Here is a 16,599-nt window from a genome sequence, read left to right as displayed (position 1 = left end):
CTTTGACATGCGTCGCAAGTTCTTACTATGTCCTTGGCGTCCTCGATTGCTGTCAACCAGTAGAATCCTGCCCGAAAAACCTTGGCTGCGATAGCTCGACTACTTGCGTGGTGGCCACATATTCCTTCGTGTACATCCTTCAGGATTATTCTTCCTTCTTCGGGTGTAACGCACCTTTGCAAAACGCCTGAAATACTTCGCTTATACAATTCTCCCTTGACCACCGTAAAAGCTTTGGAGCGTCGAATTACTCGCCTTGCTTCAAGCTGGATCATCGGGTATTTCTTTCCTCATGATGTATGATATGTACGGCTGCATCCATGGTATCTGTATCACCATGACCAAGTCCTGATCCTCTTCTTCGTCCTCTTGCTTTTCCTTGGCAGCTCCAGGGTTTCTTCTCCTTCTTTTTTGACTTTGTTGGCTTAGTGGATCTCTCTGTTATCTCTTCCCGAGAATACACTGGCGGGATGGAAGGCACTTTGTGACCCGATGTTTGCAAGAACGTCGGCTTCGTCGTTGCTCAACCTTGCTAATATGATTTACTTCGCATCCATCGAATAACTTCTCAAGCTCGTTGTACACCTCCTTGTATGCCATCATGCTATCATTGATTGCATCACATTGGTTCATAACTTGCTGAGCCACCAAGCGTGAGTCGCCAAAGATTTTTAATCGAGTTGCTCCGCAGTGCTTTTGCCATCTTCATCCCGTGTATGAGAGCCTCATATTCTGCTTCATTGTTATATGCGTTTAGGAACTTCATCCGGAGTATGTACTTCAATTGGTCGCCTTCATGTGATATGAGTACTACTCTGCTTGACTCCTTCTAGTCTCTTGGACCCATCAAAGTTCATGGTCCAAGTTCTCGATAAATCTGGAGGTCTGTATTTTGCAACTCCATCCATTCTCGCGATGAAGTCCGGCGGTATTTGCGACTTTATTGCTTTTCTTTTTCATACGTGATGTCCCGAGGAAAGTTCTATTCCCCAAAGGGAGACACGACCCGTAGCTTCGGGTTATTCGGTATATTTGATAAGGAGCTTCATTGACCACTATGATCGGGTGTGCCGAAAAATAGTGGCGCAATTTTCGTGCTGTCGTGAACACTCCATATGCTAGTTTTTGGTGCGAGGGTACCTTTGTTTTGAAGGTGACAAGACTTCGCTCCACGAAGTATCTTGCGCTGCACTCCATGGATTTGCCCTTCTTCTTCTCTTTCGACCACTAATACCGTGCTAACCACTTGGGGCGTGGCTGCGATATATAGCAGGAGAGGTTCCTTTTCCTTTGGAGCCACCAGGATTGGTGGTGTCGAGATTTTTCGCTTCAGATCCTCGAAAGCTCTGTCGGCCTCTTCGTTCCACCGGAATTTATCTCCTTGTTTTATCAGCGCATAAAATGGTAACGCTTTTCTCCTAACACGGCGACGAACCTGCTCAAAGCTGCGACTCGCTTGATTAGCTGCTGTATTTCTTTCAACTTTGTTGGTTTTCTCATTGTTACTATGGCTTGTATTTTTCGGATTTGCTTCAATCCCTCTTGCCGAAACTAGAAACCCCGAAGTTCTCCTGTTGGGACGCCAAAAGAACACTTCGTCGGGTTCAGTTTGAGGCAGAATTTGTCGAGGTTGTCAAAAGTTTCTTTGAGATCCTCGATCAATGTTGTCCCCTTTTTGATGTTATGACGACATCATCGATGTATACTTGCACGTTTTCCCGATCTGTGTTGCTAAACACTTCGCATCATCCTCGATATGTTGCTCCCGCATTTTTTAGACCAAAGGGCATTGTCTTGTAGCAAAACACGCCGTAAGGTGTAATAAACGCTGTCTTGGCTTCATCATCTTCTTTTAATCTGATCTGGTTATAAGAGTATGCATCCAAGAAGGAAAGACGTTCGCAACCTGCCGTGGAGTCGATAATTTGATCGATCCTTGGGAGGGGAAAGTGATCCTTAGGACAATGTTTATTGAGGCACGTAAAGTCGACGCACATGCGAAGGACTGTCGTGTTTTTCTTCGGCACCATCACTGAGTTAGCTACCCATGTGGCTTCTGTAGATATTTCTCTGATAAAACCAGCTTCTTCGAGTCGATTTATTTCTGAAAGCATGGCTTTGCGGTTTGGTTCCGAAAAACGCCGCAAAGGTTGTCTGATTGGTTTTATTGTTGGATCCAAATTTAGGTGGTGCTCGGCAAGTTCCACAGGTACTCCTGGCATGTCAGCTGGACACCATGCAAAGATTTTCCAGTTCTCACGGAGGAACTTGACGAGCGCGCTTTCCTATGCGATATCCATATCGTTTGCGATAGATGTCGTCTTTTTTGGATCTGTCGGGTGAATCTGCACCTCCTTAGAATTTTTCTCTGTGTTGAAAGTTGATTCTTTATTTGCCCTTCCAGCGTCTGGTAGTACGTCGTAATCAGTCATGCTTTTTGACGCCAAGTACTCGGCTTGCATCCCAAAAGTTTACGCCAACTTTGTGAAAATCCTTGTCGCACTTATCGGCTAAGGCAAAGCTTCCCTTGACTGTGATTGGTCCTCTTGGTCCGGGCAACCTCCACAACAGGTATGTATAGTGTGGTACTGCCATAAATCTAGCATATGCTGGTCGTCCCAACAGAGCGTGGTATTGTGATGGAAAATCCACGACTTCAAATTCGAGCTTCTCGATTCTATAATTTTCTCGGGTCCCAAATTGAACATCGAGATTGATTTTTCCCAATGGATAACTTGGTTTCTCTGGTGTGATGCCGTGGAATCTTGTGTCTGTTGGTTTCAAGTTTGCTAAGGATATGTTCATCTTCCTCAATGTATCTGCATACATGAGGTTCAAGCTGCTGCCGCCGTCTATGAACACTCGAGAGACATCAAATCCTGCGATAGCTGGCGAGAATAAGTGCTGACTGCCCTGGTCGAGGAACTTGCTGCGGATGATCTGCTATTGTGAAGCCGATATCTTGTCTGACCAATTAAGGTACTCAAGCTGTTGGTGGAGGCATTTTCTCTGCCATAAACACCTGTCGTGAGATTACTTTTTGAGCTCTATTGGACGGCCTTCCCTTCTGAATCATCACACTGCTCCGTTGGAGTTAGGATCAACATAGGGTGGTGGTGCAGGTGCTGCCGCTATTCTTAGCTGGTGTCGATTGTCCTCTGTAATCGCGGGAGGTGGCGGTAGATGAACCTCGCTCCTAGGCTCCCGAGGGTTTCTCTGTGCTGCTCGAGCGTGAGCATTTTCTCGCGTGTCTGAACATTGCTGAAAATTTCGACGGTCTTCTGCAGTGCCCGACTGTCTTTTCCCGTTCTTTGTCGAGGAAGAAGTGCATCCGGCACGGTCCGTTCAGCATTTCCTCGGGGGACACGAAAGGTCTTGGAAACCTCGGCCCACTATTTTGCACATTGCGTGAATCATCCCTATTATCACCTCGCTGTTCACTTTGCTTCTCGGTAATCATCTCTGTTGCCTCCTGTATTTGTCCGAAAACCTGCCGAAATTTGTCCTGGGGCGTCGTAGTTACGAGTACGTCCGAGGAAATCTTCGCCTCGGTTGATAGTTTCGACCACGGTCCTCCTCTGGCGACCTGTGTCGTTTGTTGTGGACAGCGTCTTCTCCATCTGCCCATTTATTTGCTATCTCCATCAACGCGGATACTGTCCTTGGATTGGTCCTTCCCAAATCCTCGACAAAGTCTCCACGCCTGACTCCTGCGACAAACGCATCTATTGCTCTCTCGTCAGATATGTTTTCTGCCGAGTTTTTGATGATATTCCACCTCTGGATGTACTTTCTCATTGGCTCATCGGCTTTTGTCGACACGCTCTCAACTCCTCTAACGATGCGGGTTTTTGCACGTGGATCTGAAGTTCTTGACGAACACGTCCTCGAAACTTTCCCATTTGTCGATGGATCTGGAGCGAAGTTTCTTTATCCATGATCGTGCGGCACCACTAGGGTGCACCTGGATGCTTTGCATGGCTGTTGCCCTAGTTCCTCTGTCGGCTTCACCGTCTCCAGGATAGTCGACTAGCCAATCCTCCGGATCTTGAAGGCCGTCGAATTTCTTGAAATTATCGGGTAACTTGAATCTGAGGGGACTCGCGTTTTCGGACTCTCCTCGTGAAGCATGGTAAGCCGCACATATCTTCGTCGTTAAGTTACGGGGATTGCCGATGATCCCTTACGCTTTGCCGCGCTCTGTCGACTCTTGCTTGTGCTTCTTTGTGTCTCTTGCTCCACTTGGCCCTTCGAGTCTGCCGGCTGTTCTTCTGCGGGTCGCGGACTATTTTGCCTTGCCACTCCTTCGGGAGGCGTTGATATAAACGCTGTCCCCATAGCTCCAACTCTGCTACCGCCATATTGTACGGTGTTTCCCTTGGGTCACCGGAGGTGGTTTAGATGCAAGTATAAAAGCGTGTGTCGCCATATACCCAGCCTCTGGTGTCTTAGGGATGATGTTTCCTCTTGTATCTATCGACATAAAGGACATGTCGAGGTTTTGAACCAAGTGTTCTCTTTACGCCTCGGGTATGTGTTGCAGCCTTGATCTTGCTCTGTTCCGCGCCTCCCGATGGCTATCACCCGTAGTTCTAGATTGTCGACTTAAATCTGCCCTTCTCCTGCGGATGCGAAGCTGCCTCCTTTCTCTGTTCAACTCAATTGTCTGTTTTCCAATTCCCTGGCAGCTCGTGCGAGCCTATATTGATATGCTTGCAATTCTTCCGGTGTGGCTGTGGTAGCCATTGGTTACGTGCCGTTCATAGCTCTCGCAGCTCTGTCCCATGCTGCTTGTGAAAGTTGAACTCTATCTCGCGGCTACGGCCCGACGTATTTGTTGCCCAAGCCTTGTCGCAGATTGGAGGGATCGACGTATGGATTTCCCAAACTGTCGAAAGCCTCAGATGTCTCCTCTTGATTTTCAATGGCGTAAATCTGATGATACCTTGTACTCAGATCTATGTTGGGTTTGGTGACATCATCGTTGAGATTGATGAAGACCTTGCCCACTGTGAGAGATTTGTCGATGAAGTCATGACTGTCGACATCGCTTGAGCCATCGCTTATATACGAGTCCATGAGATGACTCAAACGATATGTCGTTGAAGATCTTGGCGAGTTTCTCTCTTGCTCGATGCGACGTAGCGTGTCGCCGAGGTTTCTTCTTCTCCTGACTCGTTTGACGATGCATAGCTTGAAAAATCGGAATCGGCCACTGATGATCCCGACGAAATCGGAATCTCGACACGATACGATCCTTCCTTCTCGACGCGAAAGTGGAACCTTCCGAACGTCATCTCCATGGGCTCCGCCAGATACGCATATGCATCCAAACGGGAGGGTGGGTGAGGAACAAAATCGACAAGACCAGTAGCGATCTGTTTACCTCGATCCATTGTGTTGCTTGCGGTTGACGATGTCGAAGATCTTGAGCGTGCCATCGAGATCAGCTCCTTACGCCTCTAATTCCCACAGACGGCGCCAATTGACAAGGGATTAACTTGTCAATGCCTATGGATTGTAGGCTAGGGTTTAGTTAGAAGTAGAGGGCAAGTAGATCTCGAAGGTTTCAGCCGAAAAGTACTCGACGACTATGAAAACTAGGGTTTGCAGACAATGATTCGATTGATTCTTTTGTCCCTCGACTCCCCCTTATATATGAGGTGAAGCCGAGGGATTCGTGCTATACAAGTTTACAGAGTCCGGGACGTTTTCTAACTCGTCCCGCCAGATTACAAACAACACTTCCTATTACAACTCTATCTTTCCTTAGTAAATCTTGGGCTCCCGAATCTTCTTATTCTTCGGGTATTGGGCCTCCAGTAAACCCCGGGTACCATCTTCGGCAGGCCCATTTGGGATGCCTATGTCACCAAGGGAGGGGGCCGGCCACCCCAAGACCACAAGCTGGCCGCCCCCCTTGAGTGGCCGGCCACCCCCTCCCAAACCCTAGCCGCCCCCCTCTCCTCCATATAGCCCGCGTAGCTTAGCGAAGCTCCGCCGGACTTCTTCACCGCCACCGACACCACGCCGTCGTGCTGTCGGATTCAAGAGGAGCTACTACTTCCGCTGCCCGCTGGAACGGGGAGGTGGACGTCGTCTTCATCAACAACCGAACGTGTGACCGAGTACGGAGGTGCTGCCCGTTCGTGGCGCCGGAACCGATCGTGATCAAGATCTTCTACGCGCTTTTGCAAGCGGCAAGTGATCGTCTACCGCAGCAACAAGAGCCTCATCTTGTAGGCTTTGGAATCTCTTCAAGGGTGAGACTCGATACCCCCTCGTTGCTACCGTCTTCTAGATTGCATCTTGGCTTGGATTGCGTGTTCGCCGTAGGAAATTTTTTTGTTTTCTATGCAACGTTATCCTACAGTGGTATCAGAGCCGTGTCTATGCATAGATGGTTGCACGAGTAGAACACAATGGTTTGTGGGCGTTGATGCTCTTGTTATCTTTAGTTTGAGTACTTTGCATCTTTGTGGCATAGTGGGATGAAGCGGCTCGGACTAACTTTACATGACCGCGTTCATGAGACTTGTTCCTCGTTCGACATGCAACTTGTATTGCATAAGAGGCTTTATGGTGTCTGTCTCTCCTACTATAGTAAAGATTCAATTTACTCTTCTATTGAAAACATTAGTATCAACGTTGTGGTTCATGTTCGTAGGTAGATTAGATCTCTCTCGAAAACCCTAAACCACATAAAATATGCAAACCAAATTAGAGACGTCTAACTTGTTTTTGCAGGGTTTGGTGATGTGATATGGCCATAATGTGATGATGAATATGTATGAGATGATCATTATTGTATTGTGGCAACCGCGAGCCTTATGGTTGTCTTTAAATTTCATGTTGAGTAGTATTTCAAAGTAGTTGTAATAGTTGCTACATGAGGTGAACAACCATGAAGACGGCGCCATGAACCTTGACGTTACGCCGACGATGATGGAGATCATGCCCGTTGATGATGGAGATCATGTCCGTGCTTTGAAGATGAAGATCGAAGGCACAAAGACTAAAAGGCCATATCATATCACATATGAATTGCATGTGATGTTAATCCTTTATGCATCTTATTTTGCTTAGATCGTGACGGTAGCATTATAAGATGATCCCTCACATTAATATCAAGATAATAAAGTGTTCTCCCCTCGTATGCACCGTTGTACAGTTCGTCGTTTCGAAGCATCTCGTGATGATCGGATGTGATAGACTCAACGTTCACATACAACGGGTGTAAGCAATGTTGCACACGCGGAATACTTGGGTTTGCTTGACGAGCCTAGCATGTCTGAGACATGGCCTCGGGACAACGGAAACCGAAAGGTTGAACACGAGTCATATGGATGATATGATCAACATGTTGATGTTCACCATTGAAGCTACATCATCTCACGTGATGATCGGTTTTGGTGTAGTGGATTTGGATCGTGTACCACTTAACAACTATGAGGGATGTTGTATTAAGTGGGAGTTCATTAGTAATTAGATTAAAACATGAACTAATTATCATAAACATAGTCTGAGTAGTATTTTGTATTAATTTTGTAGTATTGGCATCCGTTTACTACTATGCGCTAGTCTTGTTATTGAGATAGAAATACTGTTAAATCTGATAAGAAACTTTACGGATTAGTACCGTATTGTTAAAGAATCAAGAATTGATTAAGTCCTATTGCAAACTTTTAGTAAACCTCACATTGTTGATTCAAAGAGCTATGGTTTCAATTAGTACCCAAAGTTATCTTGTCTCCGTGAAACTTGAAGTTCAAATCTGTTTGAAAAGTAAGGAGCTGAAAATTTAGTTTTCAGAAATAATCAAGGTATGAGATATATGTGATATCTAAGACCTTATTGCAAGATGATAGAATATAAATTTGGTGAGACTACATAAACTCATAAGTTTTATGGGAATGTATGAAGGTTGAAGACGCCAAGCGTCACAATCCTCCAACTATTGGGGCACTAATAATATTCGCATATCCATGAAGTTATCATCCTTAGTATGCACCGTTGCTAAGACTCGTCGTTTCGAAGCATCACGTGGTTATCGGGTGTGATAGATTCTACGTGTGCATACAACGGGTGCAAGCCAGATTTGTACATGCGAATACTAAGGTTAAACTTTATGAGCCTAGCATGTACAGACATGGTCTCAAAAAGTTGTCATGAATTGATGGATAAAATTATGAGTGAAATTGTTCATCATAGTTACTAATAAGTGAAATCTAGAACACTTGTCATATGATGATCAACTTCAAAGTAAGAACCTCAAGGTTATTGGTAATTGACCAACAAACCTAGAAGTTATTGATGTTGAAGTGTTTTTCTTAATAATGAGGAAAGCTAAAAGAGAAACTGCAAAAGATATTTTGGCAAAAAGAAAAGAAAAGACTAGAAAGTCTAGCTCAGGTGTATATAAATGATATACATGTTATGGTTGTATTCCTAGTTAAGTCACACTATGAAATTCTTGGGTATTAGTACTATATTGGTTGGTATGAAGTGTCATACAAAACAACGCAATACAAGAATACAATGGCCTAAGTGACTGACAAGGAATATGATAGGAATGCACGTCTGGAACAAAATAAAGTGTTATTATGTTCGTCGTTGGCATTCTATCTAGCCCTTAGAATTTATAATAAAGAACTTAATAATTGTTATTTTGCTCTGGTCAAATGAAAACAATGAGTTGTTCAAATTATGACATCACTCCATGTACGATGGATAAGTTATTATAAATCTTAATGGTGAAACACACATACATAACACTGACGCTAAAATGCCATAAGGCAAATGATTTGAATTCCACTTATTTGTGGAACCGCCATTTAGGTCATGTTAGAAAGGAATGCATGAAGGAACTCCATGCAAATGGATTTTTGGAGTCATTTGATTTTTGAATCATTTGGCGCTTGCAAATCTTTTCTAAAAGGAATGACTAAAATACCGTTCATAGGCCAAGAGTTGAACGGGCAACTAACTTAGTGGAAACATACATGCTGATGTATGTGTTTCACTGGGCATAGTTGTGTGCGGGAGATTCTTCTACTTCATAAAAACTTCCAACAATGAATTGAGTATATATATATGGATATACTCAATAAGGAAGAAGTTTGAAACATTTGAATGGATTCAAATAAATTTCAGTATGAAGTGGAAATCATCGTAATAGAAATCAAATATCTATGATTGGATCATGGTGGAAATATTTGAATTACGAGTTTTAGCGAACATCTAAGAGAGTTATGAAATTGTTCTACAACTTACGTTTCTTGGAGTATCATAGTGATGATGAAGTATCCAAGAGATATATCCAAACTTTGTTGGATTAATGATGAGATAAAATATTGATGCCATTATATTTTTGTGGATTATGCTTTAGTGACTACCGCTTTTACACTGAATAGAGCATCATCATGATCCGTTAAAATGACACCATACAAGTTATGGCATGGGTATAAACCCTAATAGTCAACCAAAATCGGATGAATGTCTTTGTTGGTTATCCCAGAGATTTAATTGGGAATTCTTCCCACGAGACAAAGACAAAAGTGTTTGTCAATGTTTCTTATTTCCGAGAAATTGTTTCAAGTGAAGTATTTGAGTGGGAGGACAATATAATTTGATAAGGTTTATGAACCTGAGCATAATGATCAGAGTAGCGCAGCATCGGAATTGGTTTCGGAAGCGGCCACGACGATCATGGCTCTCATGACTACAAAGTGTTTTAGCCATGGAGATCGAAGTACATATTGAACCTTGTAGGTATGGTTTACTTTGTGATCAAATAAATGATTTGTGGACAAAGGATTGATTTTGAACAATGATAAACCAACTACAAAACAAAGAAGTTATGATGGGCCCTGACTCCGTTAAAATGGCTATGCGCCATGAAATCCAAGATAGATGAATACTTTATGAAAGTAAATGGATCTATCAAATTGATAGACTTGGATGAAATATCCTTGAAGAAAGCTTGACTTATCGAAAAATTGTTTACGACAAAGTTCAAAGAGTTGAATACGATAAGATTAGATCTTCCGTAGCAATGCTTATAGTCTATGTGGATTATTCTAGTAATCACTACATATTTCTTTTATGAGATATGCTAGTAGGATGGCAAAATACACTACTTAACAGAAGTATGTATACAAGATACAACCAAGAGTTTTGCTGGTCCGTGGAATACTAGATAGGTATACAAGCTTCAATTGGATGAAGTAAGTATCACGGAGTTGGAATCTTCACCAGATGAAATAGTCAAAGAGTTTTTGATTTCATCAGAGACGATGAAAAGGCTTGCATTTGCAAGAAATTAAGTGGGAGCGCTAAGACACATTTATAATACTTTATGTAGGTGACATATAGTTGGTTATAAATGATGTAATTATATACTTGATTAAAAAGGTTTCATTGAGAATTAACTTCAATGAAAGGATATGGACTGAAACAAATTTAGTGTCAAGATCTATGAAGATAGATTGAAACACATAAATAAGTTTAAGTCAAAGTACATATGATGGATATTGAAATAGTTCAATATAGAAATATTAAGAAAATGTTCTTGTCATGTGAAGGTTTAACAAGACTTGAGTGTATCTGACACTCAATGAGTAAAAACACATGAGTGATTATAGATCACGAATAATATGTACAAAATCAGTTATCTTGTGCTCTAAAATGTTATGAGCATATACCGAAATGATTCATAAGATGATCATAGGACGACAGTAAGGATATCCTTGAGTACTTTAGAAGAACTAAGGATATACATATATATTTTTGTATGAAGAAATGACAAACAAATCGCTGTAAGGTGTTACACCGATATTTATTTTGTCACATATCAAAATAGAATTTCAATCTCAAATTAGACTAAGTGTTGTTTTAAAGGTAGCACAATGAACTAGAAGTTGTCTATGTTAGATTTAGAAGAGTTCTAAATATTGTGATGGATTCTACAAAACGAAGGCAGAGTATGTTATTTGTTTTGACAAATGACTGAGGATGTTGAGTCAAGAAGTTCTTTGAGAACTTGGTGTAGTTCCGATAGTGTCAGAACTTTGAAGCTATATTGTATGTGACAATATTAGTGACTTATTTCAAACCGCGGAATTAAGGTTCCACCATAAGATCAAACATATTTAATGCCAACTCATTTGGAAATGAGTGATGCGTTGAGACGCAAATGAATTACAAAATACATACGTTTCTGAGCGTGTCAGATCCGTTGACTAAAAACCTCTCCCGTGAGCAATACATGATAAAACACCATAAGGCCAAGGTGTTATATCTTTACAAATGTAAACTAGATTATTGACTCAAGTGCAAGTGGGAGACTGAAGGAGATATGCCCTAGAGGCAATAATAAAGTGATTATTAATTATATCTTTATGTTTATGATAAATGTTTATATATCATGCTAGAATTGTATTAACCGAAACATTAGTACATGTGTGATATGTAGACAAACAAGAAGTCTCTAGTATGCCTCTTAAACTAGCTTGTTGATTAATGGATGATTAGTTTCATAATCATGAACATTGGATGTTATTAATAACAAGGTTATGTCATTGTATGAATGATATAATGGACACACCCAATTAAGCGTAGCATAAGATCTCGTCATTAAGTTATTTGCTATAAGCTTTCGATACATAGTTAACTAGTCCTTATGACCATGAGATCATGTAAATCACTTATACCGGAAAGGTACTTTGATTACACCAAACACCACTGCGTAAATGGGTGGCTATAAAGGTGGGATTAAGTATCCGGAAAGTATGAGTTGAGGCATATGGATCAACAGTGGGATTTGTCCATCCCGATGACGGATAGATATACTCTGGGCCCTCTCGGTGGAATGTCGTCTGATGTCTTGCAAGCATATGAATGAGTTCATAAGAGACCACATACCACGGTACGAGTAAAGAGTACTTGTCAGGAGACGAGGTTGAACAAGGTATAGAGTGATACCGAAGATCAAACCTCGGACAAGTAAAATATCGCGAGACAAAGGGAATTGGTAATGTATGTGAATGGTTCATTCGATCACTAAAGTCATCGTTGAATATGTGGGAGCCATTATGGATCTCCAGATCCCGCTATTGGTTATTGGTCGGAGTGAGTACTCAACCATGTCCGCATAGTTCTCGAACCGTAGGGTGACACACTTAAAGTTGGATGTTGAAATGGTAGTACTTGAATATGGAATGGAGTTCGAATATTTGTTCGGAGTCCCGGATGAGATCCCGGACATCACGAGGAGTTCCGGAATGGTCCGGAGAATAAGATTCATATATAGGATGTCATTTTATGTGAAATAAAATGTCGCGGAAGGTTCTATGGAAGGTTCTAGAAGGTTCTAGAAAAGTCCGGAAGAAACCACCAAGGAAGGTGGAGTCCACATGGGACTCCACCTCCATGGCCGGCCAGCCCTAGGTGGGGAGGAGTCCCAAGTGGACTCCCCATAGGCGGCCACCCCCACATGGGAGGTGGAAATCCCACCTTTGGGTGGGAGTCCTAGTTGGGCTAGGTTTCCCCCTCTTATGGAAGGTTTTTTGTTCGGGTCTTATTCGAAGACTTGGACACCAACACTTGGGGATCCACCTATATAATGAGGGGCCAAGGGAGGGGGCCGGCCACCCCAAGACCACAAGCTGGCCGCCCCCCTTGAGTGGCCGGCCACCCCCACCCAAACCCTAGCCGCCCCCCTCTCCTCCATATAGCCCGCGTAGCTTAGCGAAGCTCCGCCGGACTTCTTCACCGCCACCGACACCACGCCGTCGTGCTGTCGGATTCAAGAGGAGCTACTACTTCCGCTGCCCGCTGGAACGGGGAGGTGGACGCCGTCTTCATCAACAACCGAACGTGTGACCGAGTACGGAGGTGCTGCCCGTTCGTGGCGCCGGAACCGATCGTGATCAAGATCTTCTACGCGCTTTTGCAAGCGGCAAGTGATCGTCTACCGCAGCAACAAGAGCCTCATCTTGTAGGCTTTGGAATCTCTTCAAGGGTGAGACTCGATACCCCCTCGTTGCTACCGTCTTCTAGATTGCATCTTGGCTTGGATTGCGTGTTCGCCGTAGGAATTTTTTTTGTTTTCTATGCAACGTTATCCTACACTATGTGGTTCATCTCTCTCCCTATGTACTTCAATACAATAATCTCATGAGCTGCCTTACATGATTGAGATTCATATGATGATGCTTGTAATCTAGATGTCATTATGCTAGTCAAGTGGATTTTACTTATGTGATCTCCGGAGACTCCTTGTCCCACGTGTGTAAAGGTGACAGTGTGTGCACCGTGTGGGTCTGTTAGGCTATATTTCACAGAATACTTATTCACTGTTATGAATGGCATAGTGAAGTGCTTATTTATATCTCTTTATGATTGCAATGTGTTTTGTATCACAATATATCTGTGTGCTACTCTAGTGATGTTATTAAAGTAGTTTATTCCTCCTGCACGGTGTAATGGTGACAGTGTGTGCATCGTGTAGTACTTGGCGTAGGCTATGATTGTGATCTCTTGTAGATTATGAAGTTAACTATTGCTATGATGGTATTGATGTGATCTATGCCTCCTTTCGTAGCGTGAAGGTGACAGTGTGCATGCTATGTTAGTACTTGGTTTGGTTATGTTGATCTGTCATGCACTCTAAGGTTATTTAAACATGAACATCGAATATTGTGGAGCTTGTTAACTCCGGCATTGAGGGTTCGTGTAATCCTACACAGTTAGTGGTGTTCATCATCCAACAAGAGGGTGTAGAGTCTAGCATCTATCTATTTATTCTGTTATGTGATCAACGTTGAGAGAGTCCACTAGTGAAAGTATGATCCCTAGGCCTTGTTTCTAAATACTGCTATTATCGCTGCTTTTTTACTGTTTTACTGCATTTGTACTGCCTGCAATATTACCACCATCAACCACACGCCAGTTCTGGACAGCAAAGCACTTTTCTGGTGCTGTTGCTACTGCTCATATACATTCATACCACCTGTATTTCACTATCTCTTCGCCGAACTAGTGCACCTATTAGGTGTGTTGGGGACACAAGAGACTTCTTGCTTTGTGGTTGCAGGGTTGGTTGAGAGGGATATCTTTGACCTCTTCCTCCCTGAGTTCGATAAACCTTGGGTGATCCACTTAAGGGAAACTTGCTGCTGTTTTACAAACCTCTGCTCTTGGAGGCCCAACACTGTCTACAAGAATAGAAGCTCCCGTAGACATCATGCTCCCAGTGTGAGTGTTGTCGATGCTTTGGAGACAAGATGAGGCCCGGAAAGGCAATGGTGTGAAGAGGTGTGTGTGAGAGGCATGCGCAACTGCTTTCCTCTTAAAGACTTGGATGTGGCCACCATCAATATCAGCGCAGAAGAGTAACGATGATTGCGAACCCTACGGAAGGTGAAGCTGAGGCCAATAATGACAACGAACAAGGGCTAGCGTGTAGAAGGTGAAACAGTTGCTCGATCGTTGTCGGCCTAGGACCAAATAGGGAGAACACACATGGTCCGTAAACGTGAAAGACGTCATGGTGAACATGTTGGTCTGTTTGCGTCGTACCGTGGAAGATTCAGGAGTTACCAAACACAAAATGTGAAGTAAGCATGATGTAATGAGCAGCACGGCACCAGCGTAGAGAAGGGATTAATCATGGAGCCTTGAACAAACAATAATTTCCTGGGCTTACACAAGAGATGTAAATCCAAAGAAAAACAAATCAGCGAGACCTAAACAAAGAGGATGGCCGGATCCTTCTAATCATCTGCTACTCCACTAGTGTTGACTACGTATAGCATTCCTTCGTTCCCCTTTCCTGAGCGCCTAGTGGACTAGTGGTTGCCCAGGAACAGTTAAAAAAAAATGAAAAGGACAATAAATGGCTAACTAATTAAGGTGTCATCAGTATGGGGGCCCCACCACGCCGGGTTGCCCTGCCCAAAAATGTCGAAGAAAAAAAAAACTTTGGGCGGCCTAGAGATCCGGCAGGTTGCTGAGGAGCTCGGCGAAAGTTCTTGGCGAGGGCACGGTGGGCGTGGCGAGGAGGTTCCGCGGGCTGGGGACGAAGGGGTCGGAGTAGTAGGATTGTGGCGGGGGCCGTGCGGAGCCGCCGGCGCCGCCGCTGCCGGAGGAGGCTGCGCCCGTGGATGCGGTCCGGAGGATGGGGCTGAGCTCGTTGAGCCAGCTGAGGCAGCTGGCGTCGAACGGGAGCGGCGAGAACTGGCCCGAGGCCGCGGCGGGCGGCAGCGAGGACGGCAGGGGGGAGAGGATGCCGGGCCGGGCCGAGCTGACGACCGCCGCGAGGCCGCCGTCGTCGAAGCGGTAGTCGGAGAAGTCCATGAACTGCGCCGGCGGCGCCGGCGCGGGGGAGGGCCGGACGGACCGCTCGATTGTCGCCAGCCTCGCCGCCGGGGACATGGCGGCGGACGGCGAGAGGAGGAGCTCGGGCGGGAGGTACATGGGCTGGTCGTCGGGCGCGTCCTCGTCCATCTGGCAGCCGGAGGAGGAGGGGAGCGCGGCGGAGACGGAGAAGGAGCCGGGGCCGGTGAGGCGCTGCACGAGCGCCATGAACTCGCTGGGCTTGGTGTGGATGATCTTGGGCGACGCGTCGTAGATGATCACCGGCTCCCGCGGCGGCTGCCCTTGCTGCTTGTCCTCCCGGCGACCGTGCCCCTGCGCCTGAGCGGGCACCCCGGAAGATGGCTTCTTGATGGCGTGCGACTCGGGGCGCACGTTGAGGCGCGGCGGGCGCGGGCCCTGGAGCTGGAGCTGGCGGCGCGGCGTGGTGGGCGTGCCCGCGGGGGAGGAGGAGGATGGCGGGTCCATCCGCGGGCGGGCCGTGAGCCTGGCCCGGGCGTGGTCGGAGGGCGGCGGGGCGGCGACGGCGCGGGATAAGAGGCGGAGGAGGGGGGGAAGGGTGCGGTGACCGTGATGGGAATGGGGGTGGGGATGGTTCAACATGTGAGTGTGTGGGTGTGCGAGCTCGGCTTCGGCCTGTGGGAGTGGAAAGTCAATCAAGCTTGTGGCGGTGTGCTGTAATCGGAGGTGGAATTTCCACGGACGGTCGGGTGGAGGGTTTGTAGACAACGGCAAGGCATTCTGTGTCGGGACTGGTTCTTTGCGCGGGACGGCAGCAGCGGCAGTGGACTCGGCTCGCCCCCGCCGCTCCGCGTCGCCGGCGATTGTTTTTTCGCTGACGGCGACGTTGCCGGAATACAGGAGAGCCAAATGCGCCCTCGGTTGAACGGGTCCGTCGGTGGCCGTGCACAACAACAAGTACGGCACGGTTTTCTTTGGCTTCACAGTACAGGCAGGCTACCGTACATACTCTTTTGAATAGGAAGTTTTGTCGTTCCGATGTCGCCGGAAAAGGTTTCACTTGTCCGACCAGTAGCCGTACCTATCTGAGCATCATCGGTGTATCACAGCTACATCCGCTACTCCTTCTGTGCTTTCAGTCCACCACAGCAACGCCGCGTGGTACGTGCGCGTAGCCCCTGCCGCACAAATCGCACATGTGGCAGCCAACCCCGACGGCCCGACCTCCTGCCCATGATCAACTATTCATGCGATGCCGATGCC

The 16,599-nt window shown here is 45.5% G+C and overlaps 1 protein-coding gene across 1 annotated transcript; it reads right to left on the bottom strand.

Moving 5' to 3' along the window:
* Positions 1–14,664: 14,664 nt before the first annotated feature.
* Positions 14,665–16,112, bottom strand: LOC127334782 (uncharacterized). Its single transcript, XM_051361316.2, has one exon. The coding sequence runs from the start codon at positions 15,976–15,978 to the stop codon at positions 14,992–14,994; it is 987 nt and encodes a 328-aa protein (XP_051217276.1). The 5' UTR covers positions 15,979–16,112; the 3' UTR covers positions 14,665–14,991.
* Positions 16,113–16,599: the final 487 nt, after the last annotated feature.

Source organism: Lolium perenne, chromosome 2 (genome assembly GCF_019359855.2).
Source record: "Lolium perenne isolate Kyuss_39 chromosome 2, Kyuss_2.0, whole genome shotgun sequence".
NCBI lineage: Eukaryota > Viridiplantae > Streptophyta > Magnoliopsida > Poales > Poaceae > Lolium > Lolium perenne.
This window is presented reverse-complemented; position numbering and strand designations above follow the sequence as displayed.